Source organism: Chaetodon auriga, chromosome 5, assembly GCF_051107435.1.
Source record: "Chaetodon auriga isolate fChaAug3 chromosome 5, fChaAug3.hap1, whole genome shotgun sequence".
NCBI classification, from domain to species: Eukaryota; Metazoa; Chordata; class Actinopteri; order Chaetodontiformes; family Chaetodontidae; genus Chaetodon; species Chaetodon auriga.
The window spans coordinates 14,175,327-14,196,865 of record NC_135078.1 but is presented as its reverse complement, the minus strand read 5'-3'; the positions used below and the strand labels follow the sequence as shown (position 1 = coordinate 14,196,865).

Genomic DNA, 21,539 nt, shown 5'->3' with positions numbered 1-21,539 from the left:
GAACAATCTCACTGCAGTGTCCGTTTATTAGCTGTTGTGGAGCTTTCTGATCACAAGTCTGTGCCTTTTGAGTTTATGTTCCATTTTCCACCACAAGATGGAGGCAAACCTCCACGAGCAGGTTTTCGAAAGGTTGTTGGTTCTCAAGAGAGCGTGTGAATGGCTCTCCTTTTCTGCCACACGCCACATCTGAGTGAGGGAGAGCGTCAAACGGACGTGCGATTTCAAAAAGACCACTGCACTTTGAAGGCTGAAACACTCAACATTCAAAATGGGTTAACGCACTCAAACAACTGCATTCACACATCCTCACAAAACATTCATTCTCCCTCGCGCTCTGTCACACACACCCATTGTTTCTTTTCTGTTTTTCTTGCTTTGCTTTTACCCTCCTGCCTTCTTTCACATTAGCTTTTCAATGCTTTGCTTGCATGCGTTTTCTTTTTATTTACACATAGTTCTCCTTTCCTCTCACTAGGTTTTGTCCCCCAGCTTTACTTCTTCTCCCTCTAGCTCCCATTTCTTTCTCTTTTTGTCTCCCTCTCTGTCTTTCTTTTGTGCCCCCTCTTCCCCCCATTGCTGCCGATAATTGGACAGTAATGCGCTGGTGAAAACATTTCGTATTGCGACGCTGGCAGTCCTCTCTGGCTCTACCAATTAGCCCCGGCACTGTTGTGCTTTCTGCTTTGTTACGGCTCTGTTAACATGCTGTCAGTGGCAAGATGGCACGCACCAAAGGATGGGTATGGCGGCAGAGTCCTGCCAAAGATTACATGCACACATACACACACACACACGGAGCACCTGTTTGTGTGAACAGAAACGTACACATAAGCTCAAAATTGAAACACACACACACTCGTACAGTTCATATGCACTACCAGCGATAACAACCTATCCAGCTGTGATGGGTTTGGTGACTGTGGGAGAATTCACACTTAACACAAATTGCCCTTTTTGTCAAGAGAAGTGCTTGCGTGCGCTGTGCGTCGTTCGCCAGAAGCATTTTTCTGCACAACTGAGGATGGAGTTCATAAATATGTTTGAAAATGCATTGTCAAAATTGTAGGTAGAGTATTTAAATTACAGCCTGTTCGTTCATCAGCAGAGGTAAAATAATTCGTTGTCTTCCTCCCTCTCTTGCCTTGTCTGTCTGTCTGTCTGTCTGTCTCTGTAGGGCTCGCTCATCCAACACTTAAAAGAACACATTCTCCATGGAAATATGACCAGCAGTGATGTCATCATTTACTACACCACGGTAGGTCCACAACCTTTTCACATTAACAGCGACATGCGCGTGCTCCCAAAATTTTGAAGCCCAGGGGAATTTTCCACTGGTCTGATCTCGGTTACCAGCAGGGGTAGAATGTGAAGTATTATGGGGTATTTTCAATCATGAGCCTGGTCTCTCACACACACACACACACACACACACACACACACACACACACACACACGGATCTTGTCTAATGAGCAGCATTTTGTGCTGAAGGTCAGAGCTGTGCATAACGTTAAGTTATTCCTGGAAGATTCTCACTCCTTGTGACGATAACACGCAGGAACATCATTTTACGTTGATTAAAGCTGCTATTTTTCCGTCGTGCGCCGTGTGTTTGTGAACTTAGACATGATTAGTGATTAGTGATTTTAATTATGGGCGGTTTGTTTTGTTTTGACTCGTGGATGTTGTTGGGAACAAACAATTTCTTGATTTATGAATTGATTCTGTCAACCATCGGTATCATACAAGAAAGATTATAGTTCGTCGTTCGTTCTTTAAAATGCCAGAATTTTTAAAAACATGTCCATCAAAGGTTTTCAGAGCTCACAGTGATGCTGATGTTTTATCCAACCAGCACAACAAGCCCAAACACTTAAAATTGACGATGAGATAAACGAGAGAAAGGCAGCAAAGCCTCACATTTAAGAAGCTGGGCCCAGTGAATATTCAGCACTTTTGCCTCAGTGATTAACTGATTATCAGAACTGTTGATTCATTTTCTCATTGTTGAATTGATTAACTAGTTGTTTTACCCCTGATTAAAAGTGTATAAGTGCCTCATACAGCACAAACAGTGTATTCTGAATACGCTCTGGAGACAATTGTTTGCAGCTCTGCAAGCAGCTGAAAGAAAAACACGATCATGTGAACCTCGGATCCATAACTCACAATCTGCAGTTCTTCATTTGCAACCCATTTATCCATGTTGATGAGAAAGGAGTGTTTATACCAGATAAACTGACCGCCGTGTTTGTATCTGTGTGTGTGTGCGTGTGTGTGTGCTGTCCTTAGACTGGCTGGATGATGTGGAACTGGCTGGTGTCTGCTCTGGCAGTGGGAGCCTCAGTGGTTTTATATGATGGTTCACCACTAATGCCCACACCCAATGTACTGTGGAACCTGACAGACCAGCTGGGGTGAGTTAGCCGCATGCGCGCACACATACACACACACACACACGCAGGAACAGGAGAGGCTGACAAAAGAGAGTGACAATGACTGAATTGTCGTGCCGTTTTTACCGCTTTTTGCTGGATTTTTATTTTAATCCCCAAATTAAAATTGCCCTTTGAAAATATGCTTCTGTTATGAAGAGTTTTTGTCACCATTTCTATTAATATTTAGACGATAGTAATTGTATGTGTAACATCAGAGAAACATGGAAAAACACAACCCACAGTACGTCATTGCTGACACACTGGCTGTCAGTCATAAGGGTCCAGATCCTCCGCAAGGTTGCAAGATGTTTTATGGAAAAAGAAAAAAAAAAAAAAAGCAATGAAGAGCAGAGAGACAGACATTGAGAGTACAGACAAAAAAAAAACAGACAATGAAAGGAAAACCAGTCAGATAAACAGGCAGAGAGTGAAAAGGAGAGCGCGAGCTCAGGGGAAGGCTTTCCTCCGGGAGTTTGTTTTTAACCACAGAATTGATAATGTGCTTACCTAATTGACAGCTTGCACACAAGAGCAGACCCCATGAATAAAGATTTCTGCTGGTTATAATGCGCATCGAAAACAGAGACCCTCTGCAACTTATCGCACGATCAACATTTATTATTTACTTACTGATTTATTACTGCTCATTGAAATGGGAGGAGAGGAGAAAAGGGAAGAGGAGGTAAAAAGGATCGCACTGTTGGAAAGAGGAGCACAGTTTCTCATAACTTTCACAGAGATCACCCCAAACGGATCACACCCCAGACTCCCTTAACAGATGACCACAAATGAGCTGCCTCGCTGTTATTTGGAAAGTGCACTGATGACTTGTACTCAACTGAACAGAGTAGTTGAAGTCAGCAGGATCAGCCTGTCGTTATTGGGATTGATGGCGATGTTGTAAATTTGGAGGAAACCTGTAACTCAGCTCAAACTACGATGCAGCAGGACAGAGACTGTTCACACTATGAGATGGTGCAATGTGGGCGTCACATATGAGGACGAGGGACTACATGTCGTCTGATGTTTGCAAAATAGTTTCCTTTCCCTCCTCCTGTCATGCCAGAATTAGATGGTGTATAAACCCACACCCACCTACTCTACTGCATATACCTCATAACCCCTTTCCTTTTTATTCAAGGGATATTTTCAGACACTGTAGGCTCTTATCCAAAGTAGCACAGAGGATGTTTAAAGCAGATCCTCCCAGTAAATGTCCTGATACTCTCTCCCATCACCACGATCGCCATTACACACAGCATGCTAAACCCAGTATTGATCTTCTGTTGTCTTGTGAAGACAGCAAAAAGAAAGAGGAAATGGTCAAGGACACAAGTGTGAGAGCGTATGTGCGCAGGCAGGCAGACAGGCAATTAATTAGTTTCGGATATATTTTCCATATGTTCTCTGTATGTCTAAAAAAAGGTATGCGAGTGTGTGCGCTCTGAGAAAGTCAAATAGTTTTCCTTTTATTATGTATTTTAAATCAACTCTTGTTCAAATGGTTCATATTCTAATTCGCCTTTGAATTCATTCACCCAGTCATTCACTTTGTTCTTTCAGTGTCTGATTCCAAAACAACATTACACACACACACACACACACACACACACACACACACTATGAAAAGTCGAGCAAGTAGGTGCTATTGCAAAGTTTGTCTGGGATGGCGCCATGAAAAAAAACAGGTGGAGGCTAAGAAGGCAGACAAGTGAAATGTAATGTGTTATTGGCTTTGTCCAAAACTGTAAAACTGCTTTTGGATGCTTTTGTCTTTTAATAGACTGTAGGAGACGTTCAAAGGACTTTACGGTTCAATATTACATGAAATTTGGTTTGAAATGCAGTGACAGTGTGACTCAATCATCCTTTTCTAATTACTGAAACACAGAAATTTTCCTTTAAAATGGTAAACGTGTTTTCTAGTCTAATGACCGTTCAAAGCGCTTTTGCTGGCTACGAGTGCTATCCATTCACACATACTCACACACTGATGGCATAGCATCAGGAGTTGAGCTGTTGGGATTCAGTATCTTGCCCAACTTCCACTTCGATTGCTGGCCTCGGGTAGACTGCCGAGGCCACTGACCTTCTGATAAGTGGGCGACCACTCTACCTCCTGAGCCACAGACACTTCACAGTGTTCACAGATACTCTAAAAACATCACTGTAACAAGAGAAATGTGTCCACAAAGAAATTTGCTGTTTCACGAACAGCGTTTGATAAAGGGGTGAAAGATATCCACGAAGAATTCTCTCACCTCTAAAACCCAATAATAAAAAAAACTGCACCTGATGTGCCCTCGAACAACCTCACGAACAGAGCCAACAGCTGGACGTTGTGTCGCATGAGGCAGCTCCTAGGTGTGCGTTACGGCGTGCATTCAGTCAGCCTGTGGTTAAATTATGAAGAAATATGTACCGTGGTCAGCAAAAGTAAGACCCTTTAAGGCAGTGATACCACAGATGCGTCTTCAGCGCAGAGATGGCATATTGCCTTCAGCGAGGGAGTAATGGGGAGAAAGATTTGACACAGATGGGGAGCAGTGGAAACTATAGAGCCAAAGTGCCAAGAAAAAAAGCACTTCAACTGCAGAAACTCAGCAGGTTCTGTTCATACATCCCAAAGCTTATGAGCTCCTTTCACAATTGTATTAGTCATTCGAGTTATCAAATGTATCAGTGTCTTAAAATGGTGATTAGCTCTGTGGTAAAATAACTGCTCGAGTCATGATTGTATCCGTTTATGTTTAGTTAGCATTGTTTGGTTTGTTGTAGCTTTTTTGATGGGATAAATGTTCTCGTCTGTCAGGCGCTCTGCTCGTTTGCTTCGAAGCGAATTTAAATGATAATTGATGAAAACAGAGTGAACAAGGCTAGAAAACTGTTTTCATTACCCACATCAAGCAATTCAGTGGAAGGCTGCAGTGTGACAGAAAGACGGATGGAACCTTTTAAACCGGGAGAGGATTTTTGAACCAATTAAGTGCTGATGTTGCCACCTCAGACATATTTTCCAGATCTCAGTGATATGTGGGAAAAACCCTGTGGGAGAGGCTGACATGAAATATTTTAGACCCTCATCTTCTGAACTGAGGTTGGACATTTTAATTGGGGCTAAATCCATCAGAGCCATAAATTCACAGGGAGGCTTCCACCCGCTGCTTTGAATTTTGTTAGTGAGTTACACAGTTGTAATAACTGCTTTGCTGTTGAATTGCACTGCCTCATCACACCTGACAATTGACATTTACGGTTTTAAATGTCTTTATAGATATTTTTTGAAAGATGGCATTTTCAGTTATGGAAAAAGAGTAGTAATTTTACACTACAAACCCTCTATTTGCTGATGGATTATTGCAGTTCTGCTGCTTTAAGAAAAGGAAAAAGGAAAAGGTGAGGGGAGACTGAAGCGTTGGGGAGAGTCACGGAAGACTTTAGTTTATTTGTAGTTGTCCAGTTTTTCATACACAACCGAACTGCAGCAGGTACTGACTGAAATGACAGATTGTAGATTTGAGGGTGTAGTTAATCATTACAATATCTTACATTTTATATATGAACAGTAAAATATACCTTTATATAGCATTAGTATGAGTTTAGTGACCCCAAAAAATAGTGTATTTAGAGTCGTATGAGACAATGTTTGGCTCTGGTGAGAGCAGCCGGAGAGACGTGAGCGCCTGATGTCTACAAAGACGTCAGTGCTGAAAGAAATTTTTCAGAAGGTCATCGTTTTATTGACACAAGCGAGGAGAATCAAGCACATTCGAATAGTGTATGTATGGCAATGAAGTGTCGTATATGGATGTCAATGCCAGTGAATATACTATAGACAGAGGCTGCGATCTTCATGTGTTGTGTCACTTTTGCCTCTTTTGTTGCGTGCATTGTAACCTCTGAGGAACCGACTCTCCCTGCCTGTGCCATGTAGGAAAGAGATTTATTAAGACTCCCCAGCAGGACTGTGGGGAAAGTGAAAGCAGCAGCATTCTTGACTTCAGCAAGCTATACAATGCAATCTTTACAATTGTCACAGGTCGTATGTGTTCAATGGGACTGTGGAGGCTGCTCTGTTCTCTCCGAGGAGCTTCTTGTCTCCTCCATCTTTTGTCCATTATGTGTTGAACTGATATGTCAGAAAAGATCCCTCCTCTGCTTTTGTATCAACTGTGGAAATGTTCTCTTTTTGCCATTGCCAAGCAAAAAATTCTCTGTTATCATCTTTGGAGGAGATGCTGCAGATACGGTTTAGCAGATTGCATCTTGCCAGCTCTGTTACAATTTTAGAGATGTGGGCATAATTTAAAATGTCCTCTTGTCTTCAAGCTGTGTCTAAATGTTGTAAACTGGAAACTCAAGTCTTCATTAAATACTTGACGAAGATTAGCAACGCCTGTACTTGTTTTTGACGTGCTAAAGCGATCTACTGCACATTGCCACGTTAATTTTGAGCTATGTCAGCCTGTACTTGGCCTTTTTGATTGTCTGCCACCGGGTTAGATTGTAGCACAAAGGCAAAATGCTTTATAGCGCAAAGTAGAAAGAGCTTCACAATACTAGATGACAGAATGAGTGAAGTGCTGATGGAGAAACCGTTTTGAACACGTCTGTGCTGTCAGTAACGCATGAGAGGTAACAATTGCATTCCAGGGAGCTGAGTGTGAGAATCCTGTTGGTGAGAGGAAGCAACAGGGTTAATAGGAAATCACTTTAATTTTAGAAACAACAGCACTGAAATACTGTTGGCATGATATGGAGGCTGTCTATCATAATGAACAATTCCTCTTACATGGCTATACATACATACATGGCAGTAACACCAAGGTTTGGTCCTCGTTGATTCTCAGAAATGATGCAAATATGTACAAATTGGTAAGCAATTATATCATCAAACAGTAGTTTCAAACTGTTCCTTGTAGCTCTAGAGAAGTGAGCAATAGTCCGTTTTTACATTACAGATCTTCCTGGGGTGACGGACAAGTGCCAGAGTAGTTTAGAAAACATGAAGTGACAAGTGGTTCTTCAATTGCTGCATCATGACGCGCGCAGAGACACATTATGACGGCTCGGAGGTGCTCTTGTGTCTGATTGACTTCGAGTGTCTTTTATTGGCTTAGCAGCTTCCAGTGACATGTCTCCCTGGAAACAGACACACAGGTGCATTTACACATGCAGGCACACAAACAGATATGCACAGCTTCTCCACCGCCCTCCATCCTAAACACCCAATTAGCAGCCGCACCTGGCCACCTGCCTCCAATCAGAATAGAGTGACCCTTTCCGTGGTAGCCAGCAATGAACAAATACAGGAGCGGATGGGGGGTCAGAGATGATGGATAGAACAGAGTGACTGTGTGTGTGTGTGTGTGTGTGTGTGTGTGTGCAGATGACAAATGGGATCTCTGTCTTTGAATTTATGTGTGTCATCTCCTGTATCTGGTGGCTGGAAGTCAATATGGAGAGCAGGTCTATGCAAAACATACACACACACTGTGCGTATACACACCCTTATTACTTAAATTAAGCCATGTACACACAGTATCTAATTTCTCTTTTTGACGATTATTTGAATGTTTTACGTGGAAAGACTAAAGAAATTGGATCTTCGTTTCGTTGGATGCTCACAGTAAATGGAGTTTTAGAAATGGAAAGAATAACTTTCAGATATGAAATTCAGACTCTGAGTATCAGAGAAAGAGTTGTGGATATGAGACCCAGAATTAAAGTGCATAGAGGGGCACATAATTAATCTGGGGCAGACGTAGGAATTGTGTCTCGAGGTACAGCGTTGAGAAATAGATGCAATGGACTGAATCACTAACTGATGGACTGAGCAACCAAATCGACAAGTTGGCAAGTCATTTTATTCACTCGAGTATTCATTAATTTAAATATTTTTTCTTTTTATACTGAAGTACTTTTGCTTTTAAAGCACTTTTCCAGTAAATTATAGAAAAGTATATTTAAAAAAGAAATCAGATAAAATGTAGGCAAAATAAAAGATGATAGAAGAAGTGCAGCAGCATGACAGTATGTTGTCCAATGCGCTTTCCAAACCTTTTGAGCCTCTCATGGATTAAACGGTGGATGATATGATCACACAACAGCGAGGTGATAGAAATTTGTCAACCGTAAAATATATTTCTTGATGGAATAGGCAATTGTGGACAATGCTGCAAATCAATGATCATGACAGTTTCAAGGCATAGTTGTATTTTCGTGATTTCTTTTTTTTTTTTTTTTTTTTTTTCGGTCACACATCTGGTTAATCCACAGTGTCCATTACACTTTCACCATGAATTGAGAATTTGATGCACAGTGAACCATATAAAATCGGGATTTAAAATGACATATTTTAAATATATATAAGAGAGATGTGAAGCAGCAGCATGGACAAGAGGTGTGTGTATGTGTGTATTTGTGTGTATTTGTGCACGTGCATCATCACCCTCTCCCCCCTCCCTCACCCTATCAACAACCTCTATTACCGCTAATTGATTTTTGTCCCAGAGACAGACTCCTTTTTATCTTTTTTGAATGACAGACATGGCTACCACAGTGATAGCAGGCAATTTGATTGATTTGATGTCAACAAAAATAACTTGAAAAGACAGAAAGACAGAGACACAAACGCACCCATTCACAGAGGCAGACTCTAAAAGGCCCTTTGTTTTAAAGCTAGAACTGCAGGGGAACACTGAAGTGACGTTTTGTCACTCGTTGCCTTCCACATGTTGTCAGCTGTCAGGTTGACTCCCATTCACACAGAAGAAAGCCACCTTCCACAGTCATTTCATTTCAGGGTGGTTGTGTGCAAACATCCTGCCGATATATTATCCTCTGAACTATTTCCTTGTGGAGAAAGAGACATTTTGTCCTCTTACGCTAGACTGACCATTATTGTGTTTGACTCTGTTTTCATTTGTTCAGCTGAAAGTCAATTCCCGATCAGTTTTTTTTTTTTTTCCCTGCATTGTTCTTATCTATCCGCGAAGGGCTGACTGAGCACACAAGCTCTGTTTCAGCATCACCTTGCTTTACATTTACACACTCTCCTCTCCTGGGAGCTCCCCAGTACAGCCAAGCTACTGAGCAGCTCCACTGGAGCAGATGGGATTAAGGGCGAAGGCTGTTCAGTAGCTGTTGCCCTTTTTTCCATTTTACATTCAGCTCACAGACATTGAAATTGGGCACTTCAGCTCCTTCATGCTTCACCATCAGCGCCTCACTCATCAGCTGCTTTACCACCAGCTGAAAAGTAACATCCGGTCATATTCACACAGGTGTGTAAGGCCTTCAGATCACTCACTTCTGGCTGTTTTTTACTCATTATTACTCTATACCAGGGATACACAGCTTGCTTTGCCCAGGGGCCACTTTTGCAAAATGACAGGAAGCCTGGGGCCAGTTAATAAACAAATAATATTTAACAGACAAAATGAATAAACATGGAAAGGTCCATAACTCATCTTTATTCTAAATTCTTCTTATTAACTATTAACTTGCCACAAGGGTCGACACTGGGCCTATGTGACACATAAATCAGGTAAATTACTGCATTAAATAGCTGCAACTGCATTTTAGTTGTTCACGCTTTGGTTACACTTCTAAACGTTTATACAATATTAAACATAGCTAGAAGCTCTTCCATTACACAATCACTCAAATGGTGGAATGATTTGTAAACAAAAACCATAAAGATAAAGTGCTCCTTACTGGGAACAGAATGGATAGCATTTGTAGCTCCTTTAGTGTGAAACACTCATTCGTTGGACTTGGAATACTCTTAGTTGTCTTCCCGCACAGCTCATTGTCTCTTACTCTCACTAACAGTCTAATTTATCCCATCATACAAACTGACACGTCTGTCTCTCGGTACGACCTTGACTAATTGGTATGAACAAACAAGCAAACAAAAAATCAAAACTTGTCATTCACATTTGATTTGAATGTTTGATAGGATGTCATACAACTTTATTGTATTCGTCAGGGATGCACACTACTTATTACATGGTTTCTCCAGTGTATTTTGCCTATGAGCAGTTATTATGTGAAAACTGACCATTTACAGTATTTCACAAATTTCAGAACCAGCAGATCAGAATCAGACTTGGCTTTATTGGCCAAGTATGCGTGCACATGCACCAGTTTGAGTCTGGTTTAAACATTCCATCCAGTGCACCTGCATGGAAAGTCGCAGACAAGTGTGAGGTTTAAACACGAGGCCATCAAAGTTAAACAAGTCATGCATCATTTCTCTGGTGTACTGTAATATTCATCACCGTCCAGATGAAGACTAGATTTTGATGAAACAAGCTAGAATTTCCAACGTAAATGATGACGAAGGATCATGATTTCACACAGTTCGCCTGTCTGTCTGTCTGTCTGTCAATCCAGTTATCTGCCCAACACTTTGGCCTTGAGCGCATATCTCAAAAAAGAAAAAAAAAGACCAGCCAGATTGCCATGAAATTTGGCACCAATATTCATACTGCCCCAGAGGATGATTCATAATGTTTGCTAATTTGGTTCTGTTGTCTAAAGTTTCTGCTGTCACAATGCAGAATAATGTCCATGTGTGTAGGAGGGCTTCTGCAATGACTGTCATTGTTGGCAACGCTGACGCAAATCAGCTTTTTCTCCCGAATAATGGACAGCATCTTCTGCTTATGGGAACTTGAATTCTGTTTTTCTTTCATCGTCGGAAAAGAATGCTTCACTGATCCTTTATATTGCTGTGCTTAAGGACTTAATTTCCGTCTTTTTCTTCTTGCCTCTTGTCTGTCTTCTTCCCCTTTTCCAGCATCACTATCTTTGGCACCGGGGCCAAGTGGCTGTCTGTGCTGCAGGAGAGGAACCTGAAACCCGGTGAGTTGTGGTCACAATCACAAATGTGTGCACACCTACATGAGCACGCAGGCAGACATCCAGAGACACACATGGACGCACACAAGTAACAAACAGAAGCTCGTAGAGACATGCATGCACACACACACACACACACACACACAAACATACATGCATCCACTCTATGAGAATGGAACCTGGAACAATAAGAGCAGATGGACATGATAATGATTATAATAGTGATGCTGTTTGACTCTAAATGTCCTCTATGGCATTTACGGCGTGAATCGACAGTGTGCCCTGTGTTCTGGTGCTTGACACTGAATCAAATGGATAAAAGTGCTGTTATGATAATTCATGTGATAGGACCAGCTATTTGCTTTTAGTGTCACCGTTCTCCAGAGACAGAACCAGGTCGCTGCCGATAATCAGAGTTGTGTTGGCGCTTATTAGCCTCCCTGCTAACCTTCATAACATGCCGTTCCCTCTCTGCTATTTGTGGGATAAAAGAATGTCGGCTAAGACATGCATGCTGACATTTTTCCCGCTTTGCTGTGCTCTTTCATAAAGGTACATATTGTTTTGTGATAGAACAAAGCACAAGACATGTTCTTCTTTCTCAGTTTGGTGTAAATTCAATCTGTCGAGCCGTGCTTATTTTGATGATATTTCAGTTTTTATACCTGGTTCTCACTAATGGCAGAGCAGTTCTTTTGGTGAGGAAATGACAAAGGAGTACCAGTTAAATAAATTAGTTATATAAGCTGGCATTTAGTTTAAATAATTATATATCAAAGCTTTTGCTCTTTTGTTTCTCATCGTTTTCATGCCCTCCTCTTTATCCCCTCTGTTCTATTTCTTTTCCATTTCCTCTCTCCTCTCCTCTCCTCTCCTCTCCTCTCCTCTCCTAATGTTAAATTAGCACGTATAACCAATGTTTATTGCATAATCAGTTGCTGTGTCTCAGTTCCCAGTGCACAGCTATAATCACCACAAATCTGTATTCATGGTGCCTGCGTGTGTGTCTTTCCGCAACTTGTGAATTAGCTAAACACAGTCCTAATTTTTTGGCTTAACAGGAAGGTACAAAAAACAAAATGTCCAAAAGCTGGATTTGCTTTGTCTCTCTCTTTGCTTCTTCAGTCAGTATGTTTGTATGTAGGTGTGTCTGTGTGTGTGTGTTTGTGTGTGTGTGGGTGTCAGTGTGGGTGTGGGTGTTGGTGTGTGTGTGTGGATGCTTATTAGACAAAGAGAGTATGGCAGAGGGAGATGTGTGTGTGTGTGTGCATGTGTGCATGCAGTCATGCCTCCAGTGTGCTGGGAAGAGTAGGGGGAGCTTCTTCACTGACTGCCCCAGTGGAGAGGCCCTTTTCCCTGGGCTGACATTTGGACCGGACACCTGGAGGCATGGTGGGGGGTAGCAAGAGTTCCCGCTGTGTGTGTGTGTGTGTGTGTGTGTGTGTGTGTGTGTGTGTGTGTGTGTATCGGATGAGGGTCGGTGGCTGGAAGCTTATCAGTTTGCTGGGTGTTATTGGCTTGTGGATCGGGCATGTGTGTGTGACAGAGTGCGTGCGTGCACGGACCTGGGGACTGAGATTAAAGGTGTGTGTGTGTGTGTGTGTGTGTGTGTGTGTGTGTGTGTGAGAGTGTGTGTGCGTGTGTGTGCGCGCGCGCGTGTGTGTGTGTGTGTGTTTGAGCCACAACATGAAGGAGTGCACACAGCTGTGCGCAGGTGCATGCTCGTTAAAGTGTGTGTGTGTGTGTGTGGATTCTTAATTTAGTTGAAAATGATTGCTGACTGTAACTTGGGTATTACAAAACCAGTTTTATTCAACAAAATATGCAAAATTTCTCAATGAATCAATGGTTGCTCTTGTCTTAACACAAGCAGCCATACAAGAACTAAAGAAAATTAGACTAAAATATATCAATATATAGTACTTTTAATGCAACATACTGCACACTATATATGCAGACAGTTTTTTTTTTTGTAATTTTTTCATTTATCTCTTTCTCCCTCAGGGGAAACACACAACCTCCAGTCTCTCCACACCATCCTGTCTACCGGATCTCCTCTCAAACCTCAGAGCTACGACTACGTCTACCGCTGCATCAAGAGCAACGTGCTGCTGGGCTCCATCTCAGGTGACTGGCTGATGTTGGGACACATTTTGTCTGTTCTTTTCTATCACTTCAGTTCCATCTAAGAGAACACACAGCAGCAGCTTTTCCAAACATTGTTGGTGTCTGCCACATTATCGCTGGCAACTATATGCAAAAATGCAAAATAAAGCAACAAAGCATCTGCAACACAAGCACAAAAGGACTGACACATGCAAAGGAAATTCAGAAAAATTATTTGTATAGAACTGTACATTTTCCTCACCACCCACAACACACACACCATCACACACACAAGCACAGGCCCTTTCAGCCCATTGTTATGTTGACAGTCCGCTAGAATGCTATCTGTCTCTCTCTGTGAGTCCTGAAACGTTTAACATTTAGCACAGTCTGGGTGACTGACGTGTTACGGATGCTCACACACACACACACACACACACACACACACACACACACACACGCACACATACACACACCGAGTAGCAGGTTGGAGCCTCACACATGCAGAGACTAAGAGCATCTAAGCAGCACACACATGCTGTGAATGGCAACCCAGATGGGGGGAGCTTATAGCCACAGATGCATATATACACACGCACACACTGACATGTAGATGGAAGGATTGGACACACAAGCTTTGACTGAAATGTCACCCACGGTAGATAGAGGTCTGAGCTGAGACGGGGGGGACAGTGGTTATCTCTACTAGGGGGTTGTTAAAGTGAAAACCTGGATCTTATGTATTCATAGTTTTGCCCATCATAAAAAACATTTTCTTTGATGACGTTAACAGGAAGTCAAACGTGGTAAGAAATAAGACGTGATGATCATATATATCCCCCAGTTTGGACAAAGATGTGTGGAAGAGAAAACAAAGCTGAACTGATCACAGTTTACAGACTTACTTCCTGTTTTAGACTTGGCTGTGTTCTACCCACCGTACTTACCGTAGTTGTGAGCACACACAGTTTCCCACACAATGAAGGGGTTATTACCCAAATTTTGGGTTTGCTTATTTTTCTCTCCTCTGAATAAAGTGGTGTAGGTGTTCTTGCCAAACTGTTGGCGCGTTTGTAATCATCATCAACATCAGCACTCATTGTGCCCCATCAGACTTGTTGTAGCAGTGTCTTTCTCAGCGTTTGCTTCGATGAGTACAGTGTTGACATAATTGATAGAGAGGATGGCCAAAACCTCAAAATTCACACCCAAGTTGTCATAAATTGAAATTATCCTTTATGGTGATTATGTTTTTCTAATTAAGGGACTAGATCTGTGTGTGTATGAGGCCGTGTGTGCTCATGTGTGTGTCCATGTGCGTGTTCCTCAGAACAGCAGGTCTTGCCCCAGTCAGTCTCCTCCTTGTCGCCAAGGGCAACAGCAGGCTCCAACCCCGTTGGCTGCCAACCGACCTAACCTTGACCCCCAAGGTCAAAACTGTGCATGTGTGTGTGCATGTGTGTGTGTGTGTGTGTCCTAAGGATTTATCACAGCATATGTGACTGACTGGTGGTCACAGTGACATATGTGATGGGCCCCTTTGCCGATTTCACCCTGTGCGAGTGTCTGTGTGTGTGTGTCTTTATGTCAATGTGTGTGTACACATGCACAAGTAAGCTTGAATATTCTTATACAGTCTGAGTTTTTTCCCCCTTTTTGTGTATCTTATATTTGTGTGTGCGCATGTGTGTGTCATCCTATCAGCAGGGTTTTCAGACCCCTGTCACTTCTCATTGGGGGATTTTAACACTTTCACTGCTGGATTCCCTCCTTCCTAATACACCTCCGCCTGACTGCCCATATGTCACTCCTCTGCTCCGTTTACTCCCTCCTTTTCTCTTTCTTCTCTCCTTCTCACCTCTGTAAGGAAAGAGAAAGGTGAAAACCCCTCATCTTTTGTTTTTATTTTCCCATTACGCTGTATGGATGAGTTTTCTGTGTTTGCATGTATTGAAATGTGTCACCCTGTGTCTTTCATTATGTATATTCTTATTATAATTCATTTTTGAAAATATGAGTGCACGTGTAGGTTAGCTGGTTGCCTTATTGTCTCAGTTGGTGGCTTCATCTGACCCCAAACTGTGCCTGAGGGTGTTCAGAGCACTCACACCTACACAAATGACTTGCACACACAAGACTTCATTGCTCAGAATAGTCAGTGCTGTTGGAAACATCAGATCAGTGTGACAAGTTACCCTCTTATGTAGATACACACAGTACACACACTAAACGGCTGATGAGGGAAGCAGCAGTGGCTTTTGGCTTAAAATATGTGTGTGTGTGTGTGTGTGTGTGTGTGTGTGTGCTCACCCATTAAAGTGAGTGTAATAATAAAATAATTGCGTGTCTTCCCACTATAAGTGTGTGTGTGTGTGTGTGTTTAATCAGAAGACAAAGTTTCCACTTCCTCCAGGGAGCCAATTAAAGCTCAATAAAGAACCTGGCAGAGAGACACAGAGCGAGAGAGAGAGAGAGAGAGAGAGAGAGAGAGAGAGAGAGAACGATTGAAAAGAACAGAAAGAAAAGGAAGAGAGAAGGAAGTGGTAGAAGGGCAGAGAGCAGATGAGAGGAAGCGAACAAGATGGATGGATGGAGTCTGTGATACAGAGAGGGAACGACACAGGGAGGTAGAGGTAAAACAATGTGAAGGGAGATGAATAGAACGTGTCAGAAATAGTAGATGATTGGAAGGTAAGAGACAAATGGATGGTACAGCAGTATGTAGTGGGTGTTTGTGTGTGTGTGTGTGTGTGTGTGTGTGTGTGTGTGTGTGTGTGTGTATTATGACAGTTTTGGGAATGTGCTGCAACAGTGTAGAACTCCTATATAGGCCAATGGAGGTAGAGCAGGGCGCTAACACTGCCAATTTGTGTTGTCAAAATACCAGATTTATACAGTTACTAAGTTTAGCAGTGGCTCAGATCGCTGGTCACTGTGATGCTTTTCTAACAGGTACCTTATCCCACAGGTTAGTAAACAAAATATAAAATGTATTTTCCCCAGTTGAGCCTGAATTCTTTGGAACTAGATTGATTTAACTTCAGTTTTAGTCAACTTAAAGCCTTGTTTTCAGAATAACTCCACAGCAAGCGGTCTGTGAAAATTCTCAGTCATCCAGGTCATGGTTATCCAAGGAGGGTTGAATCAATGGCCACTGGCAAAATATTAATATATTCAAAGCAATCCAGCACAAATATATTGAATTATGCACAGCCTATAGCATCCAGCAGTCTTATCAAATGCTAACAAAATAACAATAAACACCACAACATGAGGATACACATCAAATTTTTGAATAGTTAAATATTTTTTGACAGGTTGTTTTTTGACAAATTGCACTATTTACAAAAAATTCTGTCTTCACTTTAATTTTTCAGTTAACTGTGGGAAATGCATAATGATAGCTAGTGTCATTATGGTCTTCCTGTTTTTTTTTAGAAGTCTTAAAAGGGTACTAAAAATGGAAAAACATCATCTTTTTATTCATTGTAAATATAAAAAGATCTTCAAAAGTGTTTCATTTCAGATGCTCACAAACTAAATCTCTCCCTCTGTGCCTGTTTTTCTCTCATCTTTCCGCCCAGGCGGCACTGACATAGTGTCATGTTTCATGGGTCAGAACCCCACAGTTCCAGTGTATCGTGGCGAGATCCAAACAAGAAACCTTGGCATGGCTGTGGAGGCCTGGAGCCTTGACGGTAAGAGAGAGTGTGTGAGTGAGTGCATGTTCAGAGCGGCTGAATTACTAAGATGCTATTGCCGTCCCTCTATCAAGGGATTTACTGAGCAATCTATATTGATTTATTTATACTAGGTTGCTCCCATGTGTGCGTGTGCATTGATGTGCCTGTATGTGTTGGTTTGAATTGGAGGCCGGCCATTGGTGAAAAAGTAGCCATCAGTGAACTTTCCCTGGGTGAATCCAACTGTAGACGCATTAGACTGACAATCAGCTCTGCTGAAAGCATGCTGTCTCTCAACTTAACAGTCTTAGCTTTCGTGAGCTAGGCAGGTCCACTCTGAGGTCGTAGTATCCAGAGTAACATGTAAGCAACTTTAACATGTAACCAAGTCACTCACTTAGCCTTAGCTTGTAGCAAGAGTAGTCCATGGTGGGGCGAGAGCAGTTAGCCCGTTAATTTTTGCTGAAACTTCCACAAACGTCCACAAACCTTCTGCCACCAGTTTAACGCTGGTTACTCTAAGCACTAACTATAAACTTAATTGTTACTGAAGTAAAACTGCTTTTGAGCCGTGGGTCAACCAAGGGCGTTTGGTCCCCTTTAATGTCCGCTTCAGCAGTAGGACAACTGTACACTGACAACAAATGTGGTACATCATCTCACTTTTATACATCGCATTACTCTGCCAGTCTGAACTTTTACAGGGAGGGTGCATCAATTCCTGATCTATACACATATATATGTATATGTATATAAAATATTATATCAGCCTTTAAAATCCAGTAAGAGAAACACAGTTTTTTTTTTTCATTGACAACAGGAGTCTTCAAAGTCCTCCATGTTATTCTTATTGATTTGAGCTCTCGATCCCTCCTGCAGGCTGTACTGCTGTGTCTCTACCACCTCAAAGGAGAGTGGATTGAGGGATCATTTAAGGGCAGTTTTGTTGGAAGATCTTGGGATTATTTTAGTTGGTCTCTAAGCCTATAACACCATCCTGAGGGAGGAGGTGAAGGCTTTGTGATACCACACACTGAAGTGTGTGAGGTTCTCTGAGTGAGTGTGGGTATGTGTGTGTCTGTATTTCTCTCTGTGTGTTTATGGGTATATGGCCAAAATGGGGACAAAATGCAGGTCCCCATCATGTAAATCATTACATTTTAGAGTGAGGACATGGGTTAAGGTTAGGGTTAGGCAAGTTATGGTTATGGTTAGGGTAAGTCTCCTAGATAATGTCCCCAAAAGTAATGAAAAAAAAAAACCTTTGTGTGTGTGTGTGCGGACAGGCAAACCTGTATGGGGACAGAGCGGGGAGCTTGTCTGCTTGAAGCCAATCCCCTGCCAGCCAACACACTTCTGGAATGATGAGAACGGGAGCAAATACCACAAAGCATACTTTTCCACATATCCTGGTAAGTACTCACACGTTGTATATAAATACACACTTACATATGGTCTGCATATATTCAAGGAACCATTGATAAAACACTGTATGATATAATGCAGTGCCATGCAATAGCCCTAATAAATACTGCCGAAACTGAAACCCTTTTTTCTGCTCCTGCATGCCACATAATAGCATTTTATATCACAATAAATTAAATTCTTCAGAGTTCTTTGTCAGCAGCTGTTGTTTTGTTTTGTTTTCTATTGCATGTATTGTTTGATTTATTTTCAATGTGTTTTTTTATTACCAATCCAAAAACTCTTGTATTAAACTTAATAGTGTTCCTTGTCTCTCCAGGGGTGTGGGCTCACGGAGACTACTGTAAAATCAACCCAAAGACAGGAGGCCTTGTCATGCTGGGCAGAAGGTCAGCCATTAACATTCTGCTCAGGGCAGAGCGATGTTTATATGGCACAGTATAACACTGCTTTACGTCAAAAACAGTAAAAGATGGTAGATTTTTCTCTCCATTGCATTATGACGTGTGGCAAGACAGCTTCGCAGTGACACGCACTAAAGTTTTGAATCTTGAACTTGTGTTTGTTCTGCAGTGACGGCACTCTGAACCCCAACGGAGTCCGATTTGGCAGCTCAGAGATCTACAACATCGGTGAGTCTTGAACACTGCAGGTGGAACAAGGTGTGGGTGTGAGGAAGGAAAAGCAAAAGCGTTTTTGTGAGCTTAAATTGAGTCATGGTCCCATTATGTTGGTGAAAAAAAAACTTGTCCTCCACATAATCAATATTTTCTTGTCAAAAGTTTATTAAAGTTTGCTCACTTGTTATTATTCAGCCAGCAGAATGTCACAAAAGCACAATTTCTTCTTTGCTGGTGGCAGCGGTGTTTCTGTGCTTGTATTTGAAGTCGTGAGTTGTGAAACATTTTTCTCTCTTCTTACCAATTTCTTCAAACTCTTCAAACTCTTCCATCTTCCCTTCACCTTTCACCTCCTCTTCTCTGCTTCCCTCTCATCTGCTCTCCTCATTTTTTGTTTTGTCTCCTTGTCCTCCGCTCTGCCCTCTCTTTTGCTCTCATCTCTGCAGTGGAGGCTTTCGAGGAAGTGTCAGACAGCCTTTGCGTTCCTCAGTACAACGCCGACGGAGAAGAGAGAGTAATTTTGTTCTTAAAGATGGCACCTGGTAAGCCCTTCTGTCCAGAGCTGGTGGCGAAGATTAAAGGCGCCATTAGAAAAGCTCTGTCTGCCCGACATGTCCCGGCTATGCTGCTGGAGATCGGAGATATACCTGTAAGAAAACTATAAATATCAATCAGATATGAAGAAACCTGTCAGATTATCCTGTCACAGTGGTCACAACTGTCAAGGTCGGTCCTGGCGGGAATAACAAGCCTTTTCTTCATCTCTCTGCAGTACACCATCAGCGGTAAGAAGGTGGAGGTGGCTGTGAAACAGGTGATTGCCGGCAGGGAGGTGGCGCAGAGAGGAGCTTTCTCCAATCCTGCATCGCTGGACCTCTACAAGAACATTCCTGAGCTGCAGAACTATTAGAGATGAGGCTTCACCGCGATGGAGAGGACCTGCAAGAGAGAAGCAACCACCTTTCAAGAATTGAGCGTAGTTTTTAAATGAACTTTATTCAAATACAGGTACAGAGAGACATGCAAAGTGCATTGGAGGCATAGTTTACAAAGGCACCCTGAGCTTTGTTCAGGGCACGAAGAGGAAAAAATGCTTATGTCAAAATAATACTGAACGGGTGCAGACAATTTGTATATACTGAGTGAAAGGTTTGTGAGAGATGAGAGAATGTTACGCGAACTGCTCCATAGCTTTCAATCAAGTGATCAAGCAGCTGCTCAAAGTCCACCATGTTGTGCAAGTAAATGTTGAACTGGATTCAGCTTTGGGTGTATCATGATGTGCACAGCGGCGCTTGTGAATAAGCTCATGCTCCTCGGCCACCAACAACAGAGAAGTGAAATTTAGCACTAAGCGTTTTGCTTTGGCTTCACAGTCTGATTGCTATCAGCCCGTGAAGAACCATATCTCTCTGTGTCACCTGCTTTAACCCCCAGGTTGGTTCTGAGTGGGTCCCAGACTGTAGATCCATGGAAGCGTGCAGATAAACACACACACAAGCACTTGGGATTAACACCTCATCTTTGGCTCATATCATATGTGGTGTGTTCTGCTTTATTAGATGTATATATATATATGAATATATATTTTTTGGACTGTGAAAGTACCTTAACACTATGATTACGCATTGAGAGATAGCGACTCAAACCTGTTAAAGTGAGTCTGAGATTTAGAGGGTCGTAACATGTCAGGAGTTTGAATAAATGAACCGGATACCAGATACAACGAAACGTACTGAACTTTTGTCTAATCTAAAAAGTTATTGATTTCTTGTGTATCACATGCTCAGTCTTACCCATCCTTTGACTTTTGTAACCCTCCATCAAGTCATGAATTGATGATGCTCGAGTTTGATCTGAAAGTGAGCAAATGTTCATTTCACCACAAAAGCCTGTATTTTTTAGTCTGATATCTATGTTCCGTGTTTTTGGTAAGAAGAGTGTGTCCTCGTGAAAAGCTCCAGTGCAGCCTGTTTTTACTTTATACATGGGAAAACTGAATCATTTATTCAAAATTTCCTCAAAGCCTAAAGCTTAATTAATACTGTTAAAGGTGAACTGCAGTAGTTTTGGTCACTAGAAACACTATTGAGGAACAGGGGTGTACAAAAACAGAAAATAAATAAATAAATAAATAACTGACCTGAATGTTACAGAGAAATCATGGATGTAAATGTCAGAGAAACATTTGATTTTTGGGGAAAATTGAAGCTGCAGGAAGCATTTCTTACTGACACTTTTCTTACTGGACGTTTTGTGGTTCTTGATTCAGTCTTTCCTACTTGTTTCCAGATTGTTTTAAAGATGTTTAAAGTGTGAATGCTAATAAATTAAGTGAAAAAAAAAAAAAAACAAGCTGCAGTTCGTCTTCAATGTCTCAGCTGAGGCTGAATTTCCT

General features: G+C 41.9%; 1 protein-coding gene across 1 annotated transcript in view; it reads left to right on the top strand.

Annotated features, from left to right (window-relative positions):
* Positions 1-21,260, top strand: part of aacs (acetoacetyl-CoA synthetase) — a 32,379-nt gene extending 11,119 nt beyond the window's left edge. Inside the window, exons 9-18 of the mRNA XM_076731203.1 lie at positions 1,178-1,258; positions 2,294-2,418; positions 11,246-11,310; positions 13,312-13,434; positions 16,998-17,111; positions 18,383-18,508; positions 18,841-18,910; positions 19,095-19,153; positions 19,588-19,790; positions 19,914-21,260. Of these exons, the coding sequence (XP_076587318.1) occupies positions 1,178-1,258; positions 2,294-2,418; positions 11,246-11,310; positions 13,312-13,434; positions 16,998-17,111; positions 18,383-18,508; positions 18,841-18,910; positions 19,095-19,153; positions 19,588-19,790; positions 19,914-20,051 (1,104 nt within the window). The 3' untranslated portion in view covers positions 20,052-21,260. The remainder of the gene's footprint in view (positions 1-1,177; positions 1,259-2,293; positions 2,419-11,245; positions 11,311-13,311; positions 13,435-16,997; positions 17,112-18,382; positions 18,509-18,840; positions 18,911-19,094; positions 19,154-19,587; positions 19,791-19,913) is intronic.
* Positions 21,261-21,539: the final 279 nt, after the last annotated feature.